This window comes from Colletotrichum destructivum, chromosome 1 (assembly GCF_034447905.1).
Source record: "Colletotrichum destructivum chromosome 1, complete sequence".
Classification (NCBI taxonomy): Eukaryota; Fungi; Ascomycota; class Sordariomycetes; order Glomerellales; family Glomerellaceae; genus Colletotrichum; species Colletotrichum destructivum.
The window spans coordinates 857,276-872,887 of record NC_085896.1 but is presented as its reverse complement, the minus strand read 5'-3'; the positions used below and the strand labels follow the sequence as shown (position 1 = coordinate 872,887).

The 15,612-nt window shown below is 55.7% G+C and overlaps 6 protein-coding genes across 6 annotated transcripts; 3 read left to right on the top strand and 3 right to left on the bottom strand.

Moving 5' to 3' along the window:
- The first annotated feature begins 609 nt into the window (after positions 1-609).
- CDEST_00257 (uncharacterized protein) lies at positions 610-1,530 on the top strand. Its single transcript, XM_062916416.1, has one exon. The coding sequence runs from the start codon at positions 1,299-1,301 to the stop codon at positions 1,485-1,487; it is 189 nt and encodes a 62-aa protein (XP_062772467.1). The 5' UTR covers positions 610-1,298; the 3' UTR covers positions 1,488-1,530.
- Position 1,531: 1 nt separating this feature from the next.
- Positions 1,532-4,690, top strand: CDEST_00256 (Putative zn(2)Cys(6) fungal-type DNA-binding domain-containing protein). Its single transcript, XM_062916415.1, has 5 exons — positions 1,532-2,030; positions 2,181-2,484; positions 2,551-2,879; positions 3,135-3,473; positions 3,546-4,690. The coding sequence occupies exons 1-5, from the start codon at positions 1,543-1,545 to the stop codon at positions 4,129-4,131; spliced, it is 2,046 nt and encodes a 681-aa protein (XP_062772466.1). The 5' UTR covers positions 1,532-1,542; the 3' UTR covers positions 4,132-4,690.
- Position 4,691: 1 nt separating this feature from the next.
- Positions 4,692-5,542, bottom strand: CDEST_00255 (uncharacterized protein). Its single transcript, XM_062916414.1, has one exon. It carries the CDS (start codon positions 5,360-5,362, stop codon positions 4,715-4,717), a length of 648 nt encoding a protein of 215 aa, XP_062772465.1. The 5' UTR covers positions 5,363-5,542; the 3' UTR covers positions 4,692-4,714.
- A 972-nt stretch (positions 5,543-6,514) lies between these two features.
- Positions 6,515-8,074, bottom strand: CDEST_00254 (Putative Cellulose-binding domain, fungal, glycoside hydrolase, family 5; the record flags this gene model as incomplete). The annotated part of the gene is made up of 2 exons (XM_062916413.1): positions 6,515-7,315; positions 7,373-8,074. 2 exons carry the CDS (start codon positions 8,072-8,074, stop codon positions 6,515-6,517), a joined length of 1,503 nt encoding a protein of 500 aa, XP_062772464.1.
- A 1,659-nt stretch (positions 8,075-9,733) lies between these two features.
- CDEST_00253 (Putative protein kinase-like domain superfamily) lies at positions 9,734-10,478 on the top strand (the record flags this gene model as incomplete). Its single annotated transcript, XM_062916412.1, has 1 exon — positions 9,734-10,478. One exon carries the CDS (start codon positions 9,734-9,736, stop codon positions 10,298-10,300), a length of 567 nt encoding a protein of 188 aa, XP_062772463.1. The 3' UTR covers positions 10,301-10,478.
- Positions 10,479-10,517: 39 nt separating this feature from the next.
- Positions 10,518-13,537, bottom strand: CDEST_00252 (Putative Tail specific protease, ClpP/crotonase-like domain superfamily). Its single transcript, XM_062916411.1, has 3 exons — positions 12,905-13,537; positions 12,423-12,815; positions 10,518-12,373 (listed from the first exon to the last, which is right to left on the bottom strand). The coding sequence occupies exons 1-3, from the start codon at positions 13,065-13,067 to the stop codon at positions 10,629-10,631; spliced, it is 2,301 nt and encodes a 766-aa protein (XP_062772462.1). The 5' UTR covers positions 13,068-13,537; the 3' UTR covers positions 10,518-10,628.
- Between the last annotated feature and the right edge of the window lie 2,075 nt (positions 13,538-15,612).

The following is a 15,612-nucleotide window of genomic DNA, read 5'->3' as shown; positions in this document are numbered from 1 at the left end:
GTGACTTATTGATGGTTGCCAAGGCGCTGAACCCGTAATCTGGTCGTCGGTTGTGTGCGATGACACCTGCTGCTTCAGGAAAACAGCCATGTCCACTTGGACGCGTGGATCAGCGTATGCATGGGGCGTTTGGTTAAAGTCTTCGGGGATACTCGGCTAGGCGAAGAAGCGCGTGCGAGTGTGTGTATCCGTATTCCCGTGGTCAATGACAAGTCCCCAAGGTTTGCTTCGCATGAAGCCGCTTGGCTGCCGAAACAGATTCCTAAGATGTCGAGGTCTGGTGAGAGGAAGCGAGGAGCATTTAAGGGACGACGCGGCAGCCCAGTCGGGGTAGAGGTTGTTGTTGATCACATTGATTTGGAGATACAAGTGAGAGCGAGACTGTGGGCCATTCGCCACGGGTCATTGCGTGTCTATGTGGGTCTACGTGGGTCGATCTTAACGAAGTACTGATATACCTGATGAGACGTGTAAAGTAACTTACCTAATCACGATTTGAAATAGCAGCAAGAATTGCCGATGTGTCCAGGGGCTGGCCTGCATATACATTTAAACATGGTTTCACCAAACATTGCATCTTATGACAACGACTTCTACATGTATATATACCTATACCATATACGGACCGACCGACCGACCGAGCTCGTCCCCTGGGACACTAGCGTACTCGTCACTCGGCTGAGTGATTAGACAAGCTGACAATGTCCCTCACCTGCTTACCTGGGAGTACTCTGTGCGTTTCTAGACTGTGCTTAGCTGTCCTGACAGTGGGGCTATACAGGTTTAAATCCATCCTTTCTGAGTTTTTTTACTTAAAAGCTGCAATTCTTTTCTTCTAAAACGGCTCTGCTAGGGAGGGTTAGAATAGTCTAGCCCACCCTGCTTCCTCCGCTGCGCTCCAGGTCAGGCTGGGCCAAGACCATTCCTTTTGCTTTTTTTTTTTAGCTGCATCAGTAATCGGCTAGATCTATTATCAGGACAGCTAAGTACAGGCCAGAAACGCACGGTACTCCCAGGTAAGTAGGGGGGGTTGTCAGCTTGTGTGCATACTCCTAGCGACTAGTCTCAAGGTGGGTGTGTGGCAAAGCAGCCAGAGTGCACTCCGTCCGGATTGTTTCTGCCCGCAAGCTTAATCTTTTCCTCTTTCTCTTCCTCCAAACCGACCGGCAACGTGGCAAACAACTATCCCAATATCTTCTTTCATTCCATATTATCGTCAAAAGACCCTAAGTTTCAAGAAATCCTCCGAGCTCAACTCGTGTCGACGACATACGTGACCGACCATCCATCGGCCTCGAATGCCACCGGACGATCGCCCGCAGCGACAACTTCTCCCCCTAACCGCCCAACAACCCCTCCAGGAGCTGAATCCCACGGATGGCGACGATGGCAACTCACTTGGACGCAAGAGGCGCCGTCCTTACACTTCCAAAGCCTGCAATTTTTGCCGGGACAAGAAGAAGGCCGTAAGCAAATCAAGACTATAAGGCTTTCGCCCCTTCCGCCTTCCAACCAGCCAAAAACTCTCTTGGGCTCTTCCTCATGCACAACACAACATTGACAATTAGCCTTTTTGCACAGTGCGATGGCCAGCCAGAGTGCTCACAGTGCCTGCGTCGTGGGCTCAAGTGCGAATACAGAGTGCTCACCGACGCCATTCTGAAGGCCATCCCCGCCGGCTTCCAGCTAGTCGATAAGGAGGAGTCTTTGAGCAATGCCGACGCCGCCGACTTGCTCGAAATCCTCAAGGGCCTTCCCGAAGACGAGGCTTTCGAGGGTCTGCAGCTCCTGAGAACTGGCAACGATCCAGCCCTCATATGCCTTGCCTTGCGGGGGAACGATGCCGGCCTGTCGTCAGCTGTGCTGAACAGGGCAATCTTGCCACCCAAACAGTCCTCCCTGGAATTCGAGCTGATGATGAGACATCCTGTTGCCTATCCCACTTGGCCGCCGCCTCGGTCATCCAAAGCCGACTTGGACTTCCTGTTGCTTCCGAGGGAAGTCCTCTCGAGCAGGAACGGCTCGACTGGGTACGTTGGCTCTACATTCAGTCCCTGGAGCAGCGCAGGCAACGCAATAGCGCTTGGTTTCCTTCTCGACAACCTTGGAATCCTTTTTCTTTTTCCAACCCCTGGTTCTGAGAAGACAAGATTCTTGCTGACTTGAAGCCCTGATTCTAGAAATGCAGACTCGTTTTCGCAGTACGTTCATCATCAAGGAGGGGAAAGCTCCAACTCGGCAAGCTTGGTCGGGTCGCGCAAGCCATCGACGCTGTACGACAATCGGTTACTGAGTGTCGACATAACACAATGGACGGACGTGCCTGTCACCAACGATTTTTCCATCGCAGTTCTGCAGCTTTATCTTGAGACCGACCACCCGATGATGCCACTGATTGACGACGATCTGCTTCTAGACGGGCTGCTCGGTAAGAACGAGTTCTGTTCTCGAATCCTCGTAAGCGGGCTATTTGCCTGGGCTTGTGTAAGTGGCCTCACACTGACAACGCTTCACTCGAGTTGCTTTATGTGTAGTCTCATCGCCATGCAGCAGGGATACGCAGCCTTCGAGCCCGAGGCCATCATCGTGGGCCACTCCTTCTACGAAGAAGCAAAGAGACTATGGAGGAGTACCAAGGAGGCCGGAGTCAGATACGGCATCTGTACAGTGGCAGCGGTGCATTTTTTGTTGATGACTTCGGTCACCCTTGGGGCGGGAGCTCAGCATGTCGAGTTCCTCGATGACCTTTTGGGCATGTCCAGAAGGCTTGAACTCTTCAACATCGACCCTTCTCACGACGTGCGACTCGACCTCGACAAAGGCGCAACCTATCGAAAGGCCAAGTCCCAGATAGCCTGGGTTTTATTCGTCTATCTAACGTACGTCACTGTTGGCTTGATATATCTGGATTCTAGACGAGTGTTGTCTTTGATCTCTGCCATCTTGCCCTGTTGTTCTTGAATTCTTTCTCTTGCCCTGCTTTCTTCATTTCTTATCCGCAACAGGAAACCTGCTCTTGCTATGTTGGAAATCTATCGCACCTCTGATTCGGGTTGTCGATATTACAGCTCTAGAATTCATCGACTGTCTCATGGTAATGAAATACATAAAAGCTAACTGATGCCGACAAAAAGCTTCTTCTCGACACAGCTCCACCAGCGCTTGATCGAGCACCCGCCCCGCGGGGCCCTGCCAGGCGACGACATTCAAGTTGCGAAAGACGTCGGCACCATCCCGAAAGAAAGAAAAAGACAAATCGACAATGCAAACTTGCTTAGAGAGCACTGTCGCCTCTTCCTGATAGTCCACGACATGGTCAAAAGCATGTACGGGCCGACACAGACCGCGTGCGCCAACGCTGTCACCTTGACCTTTGCCGAGGAGACTTACAAGCGCCTCTTGATGTGGGCAGATAACCTACCCCTAAATTTGGCTCAGGGGGACCAGTGTACACATTACGCGGTGGTTCTGCAGTATTTCAGCCCCAGTTTCTAGTGTTTAACAGGCTTTGGAGTGTTTGACTAACGCAGATTGCAATCCCCAAGCATCTACCACCATTTGGCTATCATGGACCTGTTCCGGCCTCTGCTTCAGCACAACGGCGCTCCTCGGCAGCGACTCTCTACCTTTCAGTCCGAAGAGTCCACCCCGGATGCTGTCTACGCGGCATCCGTAAAACAGTTGAAGCGGATCGTTATCTCCTATCGGCATAACCACCCAGAGTCGTCCTACTCCTTCTTCTGGCACCCGGCGCTCCTATACCTCGCCAACGCAACGCTCACCGAGGTGACGGTCACGGGACATACGCCCGACTGGCGATTCTACCTCCGCCTCTGCATCGCCTGCTACCAGACGTTATACACCGGCTTCCGCCTGGCCAAGGGGATCACACTGAGCCTGCTGTCCATGGCCCTCGAGAAGGGCGCGATGGATATCCCGCAGGCGAGAGCGATCAGGCAGGATCTAGAGTTGCGGGGAAAGCACCACACGATACCCGACGAGGTTCCTGTCTACTGGGTCGTAGACCTGGACCTGGCCGTGACGGATCCTTCTGCGGCGCAGGTGGAGAATCTGGTGCAGAGGTTTCGGGAGCTCCAACTCAGCGAGACGAGTGACACTTTTGAGTCATGAGCCCCAACCAAGGGCCAAGCCAAGCCAAGAGATGGCTTGTCATAATTTCGTATGTTCAAAAGTTGATGTACAAGTACACTAATACATGCAATCCCCTCACCCACCCCCTGTCCGGTCCAGTGCGCGCAGCAAGAATCCGTTCCCCCTTCCAACCTTGTGCGAGTCAGATGCAGCCGGCGGTGCGAGAGTCCATTATGTTTCTCATACAACCATTGGTGTGCCAGAGTAAGGATGAGATTGAATGAGATCCTTGCGCAGTCGCTGAGGGCAGGCATGAGGTGCACCGCACCCCAAAAAGTGGCCTGATAGCTTACACCGTTCATGCCCAATGGGGTTCTACAACGAATATGTACTTGTACGTGTACCATATCGTACGTGAAGTTGACACCGTTGATATGTATGTTACTTTTGAGTTATTTGACGCAGACCCTGAAGCGTCTAGTCCCGAGTTTATGCAGTCTGCCTCCAAGCATGCTTCTTCATAAGCCATCCCTCCTCCTTGGCGACGCCGCGCCCGTGACTTTTCCTAAGACGGCCCCCGACATCATCCGACGCGTATGAGAGCAAAGTACGCACGGGGTGCTCATCTCCGTCGCCGTGCGCTGTAGCTCCTCCCCCCGACGCGCATCATCTCATCTAGCACCATCCAGAACAGCCAGGACTTGATTCTCTCATAGGCCCACCGCCTCGTCGACTCGGGTGTCGCGTGGTACCCGACGATCCACAACCCAGCAACAACGCCGCAAACGATGCACCTCCTCAGCAGCTCGCTGCCCCCGAACTCGGCGACGCAGAGGAGCATTGCCTCGCAGATGACGCACGGCCAGTAGTTCCCCGGGTGCCAGACGAACCCCGCGCCCGACCCCGCCTGCTCGATCCGCCCGTTTCTGATCCTGGTCTCGGCGACCCCGGGAAGGAAGACGGCGCGGGGAGACGTCAGGCCGGCGATGCGCCACTGAAAGTAGCATGCCGAGAGCATGACGATGCCGGCGAAGAGGCGGTCGAAGAGGGAGCTTCCGTCGATGTCGAGAACCCACGTGACCGGCGTGAACGGCACGGCGGCGGTGTAGAGCAGCGCCATGAGGGGCAGCGCGGCGAGCTGGCGGCTGAGGATGTCGGGCTTGCCCGGCGGGCCGGCGTAAGCCGTGTACGGCGCTGGTTGTGGGGCCGAGGGCGGGGCGTAGAAGTTTTTCGGCATGCCGGGCGCTCTGTACGCTCGGTAGGAAACCATTGCCAAGAGGGGTATAGAAAGATGACGAGACGATGAGTTTTAGTGTTGTTGTTTTTTTCCGGTAAGTGTTGTTCGTTGTCTGTTTGAATGATCCGGTTCTTGGGGGATTGTTTTGGATCGCTGGTTGAAATCGAAGCGAATTAGTGGGATGCTCGATACAAGCTGCTGCTTTCACTTATGTCTCACTGGGGGAAAAAACCACTACGCACCGACGCTGTATTTATGCTTTGCCTGTCCTCGTCCTTGCCTCCTACTCCCCCTCGGCGGGGACTGCTGCTGCCTACCGTGCGGCGTTGAAGGGATTCGGACATTTGGAGGCTGGTTCCGGTACGTTTCCAGAGCCTTCGACGAGGATCCTCAAGCCCCCCCGCCAGGCAGCACCAGTCCCAGGTGGCCCCCTGCGACGAAAAAGAATCGCTTCGCCCCACATTCTTGCGCAAAACTATCTTTCGGTGTGTTCCCGAATCGGTGGTACCAGCCACTGGGCCTCTTGAGGCTCTGGAAATGCGGTGCTTGAGAGAAACTGCGCTCGATGCAGACCTGACTAATTAATGTTCTGTTGGCTTACAGGCCGTTAGCTCCGTCAGCCGCGAAGTCACACATAGGGGATCAGCTTCCACAACCAAAGGTCCTATACGCTGCAGCGCGACATGATGGGTTTGAGAAGTATACCCGGGAAATTTGTTCAGCCTGTCCAACCGTTGCTGCCTATCTATACAGCGGCCCGGCAACTGGAGTCTGGCTGACCGACGGCCCCGCATTTACAGTCCTGTCGAGGTCACCAAAGGGAAACAGACACCGGCCGGCCGGCGCCGCGAAATATGGGTCCTCGCCGGGATGGCCGGAGGATCACTCATCACAAACAACTGTAAGGGACCAGGGCTTTGGGCATGGCCACAAATTCCTTTTTTGCTTTGTGTCAATGGTTTGTTTGAAAAAGCCCAGCTGGAAGGAAATGAAATGCACATGGTCGCGAGTCGTCAGTGGCAACGCCAGTTGGCGAGCGTTCTGACGCAGACTCCGGATCCCTGCAGGTTTATATACACAGAAGAGAAGAAAAAGGTGCTACTTTCTTGAAGCAACACTGAGAGTACGCCGTCGTCTCTCTGACCTCGATCCATAATCACACCATCCGGGGGAGAAGGAAGGCCTTTACTGGTACTTCTTCAACACCTCGTTGTAGTAGTTGTAACCGGCACCCGTCTCGGGCTCGAACGAGTACATGTACGAAGCCCACCACGGCCCAGCAGCCCACCACGTCGCCCCAAGCCAGACGTCGCTGTTCTCCTGGAGGTAGTCGAGCAGGCCGGTGACGGCCTCCTTGCACTGCGCGTTGGCGCCGCCGGCGAACTCGCCGAGCACGCCGACCTTCTTGTTGGCGCGGAGCCACGCCGTGGCGTCCTTGACGCGCTCGACGCCGATCGTGGCCGAGACGCAGTCAGCCGAGGTGCCGCTGCTGTCGCCGTCGAGGTATTGGTGCATCTCGTACACGGTCTTGCCGAGCGGGTCCGTCAGGCCCTTCATGTTGTCGTTGACGCTGGTCCAGCTGTGCGCGCCGGTCCAGGAGTTGCCCTCGGCCCAGATCCAGTGCTCCGAGCCGGCGGCGCGGATCCCGTCGACGGCGGCCTGGTTCAGCCTCAGGACGAGGCCCTGGTCCATCGAGTTGTACTCGTTGTTGGTGTCGAAGACGACCTTGTCGTTGGACTTGAACTGCGTCGCCAGGTTGGTGAAGAAGGTCTTGAAGGCGGCCGTGTCGGTGATGATGCTCCCGCCGTAGCGGCCGTAGTTGTGCGGGTCGAGCACGGCGTTGCCGCCGGCCGAGGTGATGTGCTCGACGACCTTGGTCAGGCCGGCGAGGTACTCGGCGTTAAACTTGCCCGTCAGGCTATCGGGGCTCAGTCGTTCCATGAGAAATTGGACGCGGAAGGTGGTGTAGCCGTCGTTCATAAGGGTCTAGCATATATGCACGTCAGTCAAGTCCTGCAGGCCGGTGGAACTCTAGCAACGAACCGTGATCTTGGCCGTGTCCGGGAAGGTGTAATCCTTGCCCAGAGTGCCGGGAGTGCTTCCGGGACCGAACTCAGCGCCACTCTGGTTGGTTCCGAACCACTTGAACTTGCCGGACTTGCCGGGGGTCGCGGATGCGGATGCGGCAGGGGCGGACGCCTTGCTGCTGGTGGCAGCAGCGGAAGAAACAGGCTTAGTCACAGGAGCAGCCGTTGAAACCGGGGCGATAGCGGCGGCGGAGAGCTTGACGGTCGTGGCGGGCTTGATCTCTGCAGCCTTGGACTTGACGGCGGCAACGGAAGACTTGGCCGGGATTGGGACGGTGGCGGCCGGAACGGATGACGAAGGGGCTGGCTTGGTGTCAACGGGCTTCACGGACGACACGGCAACGGCTGGGGCCGAGGTCGAAGAAGCTGAACGGCTCGTCGTGGGAACCTGCGGCACGACGGCACTGGCGGACACCGCTCTGGACTTACAAGGCCGTCTAGTCGATGTTCTCAGGGTGGTGGCCTGCGCCGGGGCACTGAAGCCTCCGGACCCGCTTCCTTGGACGCACTGGCTGTAATAGTCGTTCTGGACGACGCACGTGTAACCGGACACGCAGGTCGTCGCCCCAGTCCAGCCCTTGCCGCCGCAGGGCATGTAAGGGCCGGCCTGGGCCATGACCCCGCCGACGATAGCGGCACTGACGATGAGTCCCTTCATGATGAATGCCAGATTCAGTAAAAGGAGTGTGTGTAAGTTGAAAAGAGTGACTTGATAAAGGAACGTCGTGATGCAAAAGAGTGGAAGGCCCTGAAAGGTAGGGGAAGGAAGAAACTTGGTGCGATGGAGAGAGCAAGATCAGCTACTCCCAGACGAGGATGTCTTCTCAAGTCTTTATATCTGAGTTGTTCCTCCAGGAGTTGAAATTACCGTCCCAATGCAATCTAGGTCGTCCATCGTGTGCCGACTGGCTAAAACGGTGGAAGTCGAGATCCCTGTTGCGTGGATGCAACTCGTGGGGCCGTCCCCTCTCCCCCCTTTTGTCGAATCGTCCCATGGCTGCGGGACACCGGCAAGAGTAGTGACGTTGAAGGGCCCGATTTCAACAGAGCGTTTGGGCTACAAACACGCGGGTCCCACGAACTCGCGATGAGACCGGGATGTGGCCTGCTCGCCCTTCATTTTGTTTCTCCTCTTTCATTTCCTTGGCCGGTGTTCTAGAGCGTTTCTGGCGGTTCGTCTGATGGGTTTGGCTTTGTCAGTCAGACTTCCCCGGGAGAAAAAAAGGGACGAGGGCGGCTGTGCGATGGGCCAACCTTGCGGCTAAATGAGCACGTTACTTTTCGATAAATCAGCGCACTATCCGAGAGCTGATTTGCCATGTGGCCACCTCAGGAGCTAGGTTAAGGTTTCTAGTTATCAATCTCAGATTTCATTTCGGTGTGAATCGAGAATTAGCTCCGTTTGTTGTTGTCGACGCGGATGATGGAACGATGTTTTTGCCCTTTGCTCTCTAGTCTTTTCCCAGCGTGAAGCCTCTCTCCCGACAAAGTTGTCAAAGTCTTGGCTTTGCCTGGATGAGGACGATCTTTCTGGGGCAGCGCCTGGCGAGGCCTGCGTGCCGTAAACGCCGTGCCGGATCCGAAGGGGCTGGTGGGTCACCAGAGCCAGGGTTCCGAGTTGTTTCGGGTTTGAGTGGTTTATAAGTTTGACTTTGCTCTTCCAGGTGGCGACGGCGCAAGCACCGTATCGGGAGAAGATGCCCTGGCGGAACAAGGGGCTACCTTGACCTGAGAAGAATGTGTGGATTTTGGTAGCGTCTAACCTCGTTCGGTCATGGAGGCTGCTCAGAACTCGCCTAAGTGCTCCCTTTTATGCTCACGTGGTGGAGAATATGGCAGAAGGGTAAGAAGAAATCAGGGTGTAACAGTAAACGCAGCATAAGGGTAACAATCCCACTTGTCTGTCTGTCATGAATGCACATCGCCATATGCTAGGTCTCGGTGCTCGGTTCCTCGTGCATCTCAAGATATGCAACGTGCTACGATGTATCTCATAGCCAATGGAATTTGGAACACAACTCCCGGACGGTAACTTCGGCAGCATACTGGTTGGTGCCCGTCCGGGACGGCCATTTTTGGGAGCACGCGTGGCATGGGATGCATGGAGCTCTGTTAGGTTAAGACGTGATGTACCGTCCATTTCACTAATAGCAGATGCCTCCACCACCTCCATAGAAGACGTTGCCTGGGTATTGTCACAGGTAGGAAAAGTCCACCTTCCCTTGCTGTCTTCCCCTCGTTGCCTGCCGCTCACTCACACGCCATTTTATCTAGTTTCAAGGTTCACTTATTCCCCCTCAATGAGCAGTGTCCCAAAATGCCAAAATATGTCATTCCCTTATTTGACGAAATCCGTGCCTCTCTGAGCCCCCCTGATGCATCCGCAACCGTGGTGAGAGTCGGCAAGCATGCTGCGGTCAAGTTCGGCGCCCGGATTTTACTTCTTGAGGCGGAGAATCTCAGATACGTGTCGGAAAACAGCGATGTTCCTGTGCCCAAAGTCTTCACGACGATGACCGAGCCGGAGACAGGTTACAGCTTCATCGTGATGGAGTACGTGAATGGTCAGCGGCTTGATGCGATATGGGAATCCTTGACGTCTGAAGAGAAGCACGACATAGGCAAGCAAACCCAGACAGCCCTTGAGGACCTCCGCAAGATCCCGATTCCCGGCTACTTCGGGGCCCTCGATCGGCAGCCCTTCCCCGACGGAGTTTTCTGGACGCAGGAAAGAAATCCGGAAACGTCAGGTCCGGTACCAAGGAGGCCGGCAGAGGCGGACTCAAGATCAAAATCATCGATTGGGAAAACTCTGGCTGGTATCCCGAGTACTGGGAATTCTGCAACAGTACCATCACTGGCCGCTTCCGACCACAGTGGCTGAAGTTGGTCCTACAAATCATGCCTATTTACAAGACCGAGTACCTGATGCTTCAGGCCATTCGGAGCGTGCTTTTTTATTAGAATACTGTTGCTGGTGTACACAGAGTATTGGTGAACGACGTTGTCATGTGAAGCTCGACAATGACATGCCTCAGCAGTGCCATTGCGATCGCTCTCCTCATCAGGCGGTGAGGTCCGAACCATCAAGCATAGGTATGAGCATATCTGAGCACAAACATTGTGTCTTGAAAAAGCAGTTTGGATATACGGTATTAAACAGCTTTCGTTAGGAATACTGTGAAGCATCATCTGCCGGTTCTCGCGCTTCGTTACATGTTGAACACCAACACCACCGCGAACATCAGGAAAGCCAACAGACCTCCGCCGGCGCGAAGTGAGCCGGCAGCGCTCTCGTCCTCGCCGCTCCCACCACCCCCACCGTTCCCATCGTCGTTGTCATCGCCGCCGCCGCCGCCGCCGCCGTTGCCAGAGCTTGCCCCCTCGATCACATCACCAGGGCCGGCAGCCCACTGGAAGCCCGACACGACCTTGTCCGAGTACCCGACCGTCGACGAGCCCATGGTGCCGTCGTCGTTCGTCGTAGAGCCCGCCACGCACCGGCCGCCGTTCCACTTGACGCCCGCCACCGCCGCCCACAGGCTGGTCATGTTCGTCAGAGTGTCCCAGGTGTAGTACAGCTTGCAGTTCGCCGCCTCGTACCGGAACTGGACCGGCGTGCCGTCGAGGTCGTCGTCAAGGTACACGTTGGCCGAGTTGATGGTCCACGTCGCCGTCGGCGATCCGGCCAGCGGCGGGTCCTGCTGCGCGAAGGGCGTCAGGTCGACGTCGTCGGGCGGCGTCGCGAAGGCGCCGAGCGTCGGGTACAGGAGCTGGTAGAGGTTCAGCGAGAGGACGGGCCCGCCCTTGGTGCCGCCGACGGCCTGCATGGGCGCGTCGATCGGCCGGCCACCCATGGCGATGACCTGGATGCCGAGCTCACGGGTCATCATGCCCACGATGTAGGCGCAGGCCGACGCGCAGTGGCCGTCGGTGACGATGACGGTATCTTCGGGCTTGAACCACGGCTCCGGGACCTCGAAGACGCCGGGACTACCGTCGCGGGCGGTGGCCACAGACGTCGGCTGCACGATGTTGGTGTACTCCTCGCCGCCGATCTTTTCTGGGCCGTAAAAGTCCTGCCAGTTGGTGAAATTCTTCAGGTCCTCGTCGACGAAGCCGCTGAAGCCTACGGGGTACGGGATCGTCTGCAAGTCGACGCCGAGCTTCTCCGCCGTTGAGCCGACCCAGTCGAGGGCCTGGTGGGCGCGAACGCGCATGTTCATGTGCGCCTCCTTGCCGCCCTCGGGAAACAGAATCCCATACAAGGCCATCGCGTTGGCCACTAGGCCGCCGCCGTTGCCTTGCAGGTCGAGGATGAGCTTGGACTTCCCTTGTCTCCTGCTGGCTTCGACGAACCCGATGGCGACTCTGCCAAATTCGATGGGGTCTTCCAACATCGCCTCGATGACAGTCTGGCCAATAGTTCTAGTGTTGTTTTGCGACACGAAGCTGTTGACGGCCAGAACGGCCGCGTCTTCCAAGGCCGAATCGTTGAAGACGTAGCCGCTGATGTACCTATCCTCATGGATCACGAAAGGGAGAGGGTATCCCTCTAGTTCCGGCGAAAAGTCCCTTGGGGTAGATTCGAGCTTTACCTCCGCCTCACCGTCATCTCCAGGGACTTCAAAGCGGTCGTGGACGGCGCTGCCAGAGTCGATGCCGGAGAAGTTTGTCACAACACGGGCGGTGTTGACGACAGTGGCCTCAGTGCCGTTGGTGAACTCGATGACACTCTCGTCCGAGAGAGTCGTGTGATAGTACCTGCGAGCACCAGTGGTCTCAAGAACGTTGGCCAAGGCCGCGCTGTAGAGCTGCTCGTTGTATGCCGCGTCGGGATCCTGGTCTCGCGAGTTGTCGACGGCTCGCTGCTGGAGGTAGTCGGCGATGGATGAGTTGTCGAAGGACTTGACCTCGGACGCATTGTATCCTTGCTGCAGACTTCGCTCATAGTCGGCTATATCCACGTCAGCGAGTGCATTAAAGGATGGTTTCGCCATTCTTACAGTGAAGGTAGATCTTGGGCGCCTGGACACCATCTTCTGAGATTGAAACGAAGAGGGCTGGGGCCGAGAAGTTGATCAAGAGGGCCAGAGCAGGGAACCATGCCAAATGCCCATCGCGAGGCTTGACATTGATCAGTCTGTACAGATCCACGGTGAAGTCAAGCTGCGATTCGTATCCTCCATTCTCGAGAGAGCTCGTGATGTTGTCGAAACCGCCAAAGATGTCGACCCCTGGGTACAGGTACTCCTCTGGTGGGTTAGGAAGAATGCCAATTGTGCTTTGGAACTCGAGCCACGGCCGGATGTATTCGACAATCGCAATGTCTCTTTCGACGTCTACCGGGATCGATCTCAGACACTCGTATGCAACTGAAGGCTTCACCACCACGTTGTCTAAGGAAACTGTCAGCCTTGCGTGTTGAGGAGCTGCTTCGAAGCTGTTTCGGTTCATCTAAGTAAACTCCGAATTTGGTCTCGCGTACTTGTTGTGTTCGCCAAAACGGCTTCATCGTAAGCTCGACCAATCTCGGCGCAAGCGTCGTTGCTTGACGTTTGTCTCCGAAATGGAGTCGAGATAGCCGGAGCTGCAACGGCGAGACCGGCGAGGGGCAAAGTCCGTGCAAGCGCGGAGGCGAGATGGACCATCGTGACGGGCGGCGACGACGAGGTGTAACGACTGGTTCGGAAAATTGGGCGCTCTTCAGCTTCACAACTGCCTGCATAGGACGCATCCTGCCTTTATGTCCGCGACGCGTCCGACAGAACCAAGGATACGACTATTGTTAGCGGCTCATCCTTCTGTGGCACCAACAGGCCTACGAAAGTCCCTGGGCTGAGGCAATGAGCAACAGCCTGCAAGGCCGGGCGGCGTTGGCGGTGCTTGGCTGACATGGGGTCGTGGGTTCGTTTTCACAAGTTGTAATTGGCGAGTCGCCGACCTCTCACGCCAGGTTGCTCCGTTTGTTGGCCAGCTTCTTCGCTCGTGTCCATCCAGCCATCTCATGTTCTCGTTTGGTGTTGCGACACTAAGATGTGTGCTTTCTCAACGTGGTGGTCAACTCGGCATTAGAGGAAATAGATGATCTGGAGGAAATGGGGTGGGAATTTCGACGATGTGGTATCCGGCAGCTCACATCTTGTGAGTTGTTGGTCGCCCCAGCAGCCTGAAAATGTTTGCCCGACAAGCCCTGCATCGACCCATCCCAGGGGACGGTAATCCTGGCACGCTTGACACCCATGGGTCCTAGTAGCCACTGTAATCCTGGCCCCAGTTGCGCGAGTCCAACAAATGACGTCCGCGAAGGAGCTACAGCCCTAGGCATTACGTAGGGGTGTCCCGGGCTAAGGACGGCAGCCTATTCGAGCGGAGCCAGTTGGCTTGCGCGCCTTGGAACGGTGGGCAAGTTTGCGGGTTGCCAAGACGGGTGGGAACTGTTGGCCTGCGCCTCAAGCACGGCAGTGGAGGCGGGCTCTTTCAGCTAACGGGAAGACAAACTACATGGAACAGCAGTCGGATGTTATGATGAGTTATTTAAGCCAGAAGGAACACTGGATACAGGGCGTTCTTTTCTCTCGTTCCCTAAGGCTGCTTCTATCAATGCACCGGTGACTGTAATTCCAGATCCTGAGCTGGGCCTGGCAGAAAATGTAATTTTTTGAAATTAGCAGAACTTGAAAGAACTATAAAATAAGTTTTTTTAGATTCTTTGTAAAAAGAAAATCGGGGATGAGAAGGAAACAGATAGCAAAATCCCCAGCGCGTTGGTTTCAGACCAAGTTATCACTTCACTGGGGTTCCTGAAGATGGCCCTGTGATCCAGCACGGCACGGGATGAGAGAAGTTGCCCTCACGGGACTGAGGCGATCTCATATTGAGCGTTGATGCAAACCCGGCTACGGAGCATGCTTCTATTTTCACTCTATGATGTGGATAACTCTCAATCCATTAGGCATGGATAGCCATCAACCTACGGCTCCTGCATTGACTGGCGCGAAATCACACCATGACTTATCCGGCTCCATGCCCTCCCGGCAGAAATAGAGGGAGCAATTGGAAATCAAGTCCAGGTTTTCGGTGTAGAGCAACGAAGGGGAAGGGCTATCTGCTTCTACTTATCGAGTCACAGGTGTCGCCCTCGACCATCGTGTGCCACTTATCGGTTTGACACCACGTAGAAGGTTCGGGAATTCATCGAGGCTTGATTACCGTGAACGTTGCGTCGTGATGTAGTATTCCGCCCACCAGAAAGAGTTGAGCTCGTTCTCGGGTATTTCCTCGCTGGTAGAACCCTCGGTAAACCCATCGATTTCTTCACCGCAGTACTCTCCAGTGTCGTCGTCCTTGAGGCAGGTCTGGTTCCAAGCAGCTCAGATGCGGCCCCTCAGCAGAGTTGGCAGGGCATCGTTCACTTAGCCCTCGCCAGCGATGGAAACACCGTCGAACCAGCCCCTCGAGCTCTCCTCGCAGGACTCCGTAAAGACGATACCAATATCGCCAGTATCAACGAGAAAGCTTCGGAGCCCCGGCGATTGATAATATTGGGTTTGGTTGTTGCATGCAATGATCTCGGTGAGGGCACTACTGCAAGTCTCGGCAAGAACAAGGCCGCACAAGGCCGTACAAGGCCGTACATGGATTCCGGGTTTGTCCGTTGTCCAAACACGGTAACTACTGATGCTGGGATAGGCCAGCTGCCTTTACGGATCCCTCAGGGTAAGCCCGAGTGGCAGCCCGAGCTCCCGGGTACACAGGCGTAAAAAAATGCCATCGATGACCTTCACATGAACCGGATCCCTGCCGGGCCGGCCAGTCCGGCGACATCCTAGCCCCACCTGAACGCTGCTGCCCCGTCTACAAGGGTAGCCCGGGCCGAAGGCCGATCTAACTTTTCTTCCTCCGTTTGCTAGACTTCAGGAGCAAAAGGCTGGCTGACTTGCTGAATCACCTTGCCAAAAGGCATTTGCGAATGTACGCTTATAACTTGTGATACCAACGGGAACCCTACGTCACCGAGAAACTCAGTATGAATGCACTGCATGATGGGACTGCGGACGATGTCAGTCCCGGGTGAGAAATACTATTCCACCCACAGACACGGCCTGGTTGATAGCGCCTGTATCCTACGTGGCACCGTTGCCCTCAGCACCGTAGTCTTCCGCATTCCTCTAAAGCTACAAATTCTACCCGGGC

What these genes read in the sequence shown, in the direction of transcription:
- CDEST_00255 (XM_062916414.1), bottom strand. Translation starts at nt 5,362, where the DNA reads ATGGTTTCCTACCGAGCGTACAGAGCGCCCGGCATGCCGAAAAACTTC.
- CDEST_00256 (XM_062916415.1), top strand. Translation starts at nt 1,543, where the DNA reads ATGCACAACACAACATTGACAATTAGCCTTTTTGCACAGTGCGATGGC. An exon ending in GTTTTATTCGTCTATCTAAC is followed by an intron (nt 2,880 to 3,134) that starts GTACGTCACTGT and finishes GCCGACAAAAAG; the next exon opens with CTTCTTCTCGACACAGCTCC. An exon ending in CATTACGCGGTGGTTCTGCA is followed by an intron (nt 3,474 to 3,545) that starts GTATTTCAGCCC and finishes GCAATCCCCAAG; the next exon opens with CATCTACCACCATTTGGCTA.
- CDEST_00257 (XM_062916416.1), top strand. Translation starts at nt 1,299, where the DNA reads ATGCCACCGGACGATCGCCCGCAGCGACAACTTCTCCCCCTAACCGCC.
- CDEST_00252 (XM_062916411.1), bottom strand. Translation starts at nt 13,067, where the DNA reads ATGGTCCATCTCGCCTCCGCGCTTGCACGGACTTTGCCCCTCGCCGGT. An exon ending in CGTTTTGGCGAACACAACAA is followed by an intron (nt 12,816 to 12,904) that starts GTACGCGAGACC and finishes CAGTTTCCTTAG; the next exon opens with ACAACGTGGTGGTGAAGCCT. An exon ending in GCCCAAGATCTACCTTCACT is followed by an intron (nt 12,374 to 12,422) that starts GTAAGAATGGCG and finishes ACGTGGATATAG; the next exon opens with CCGACTATGAGCGAAGTCTG.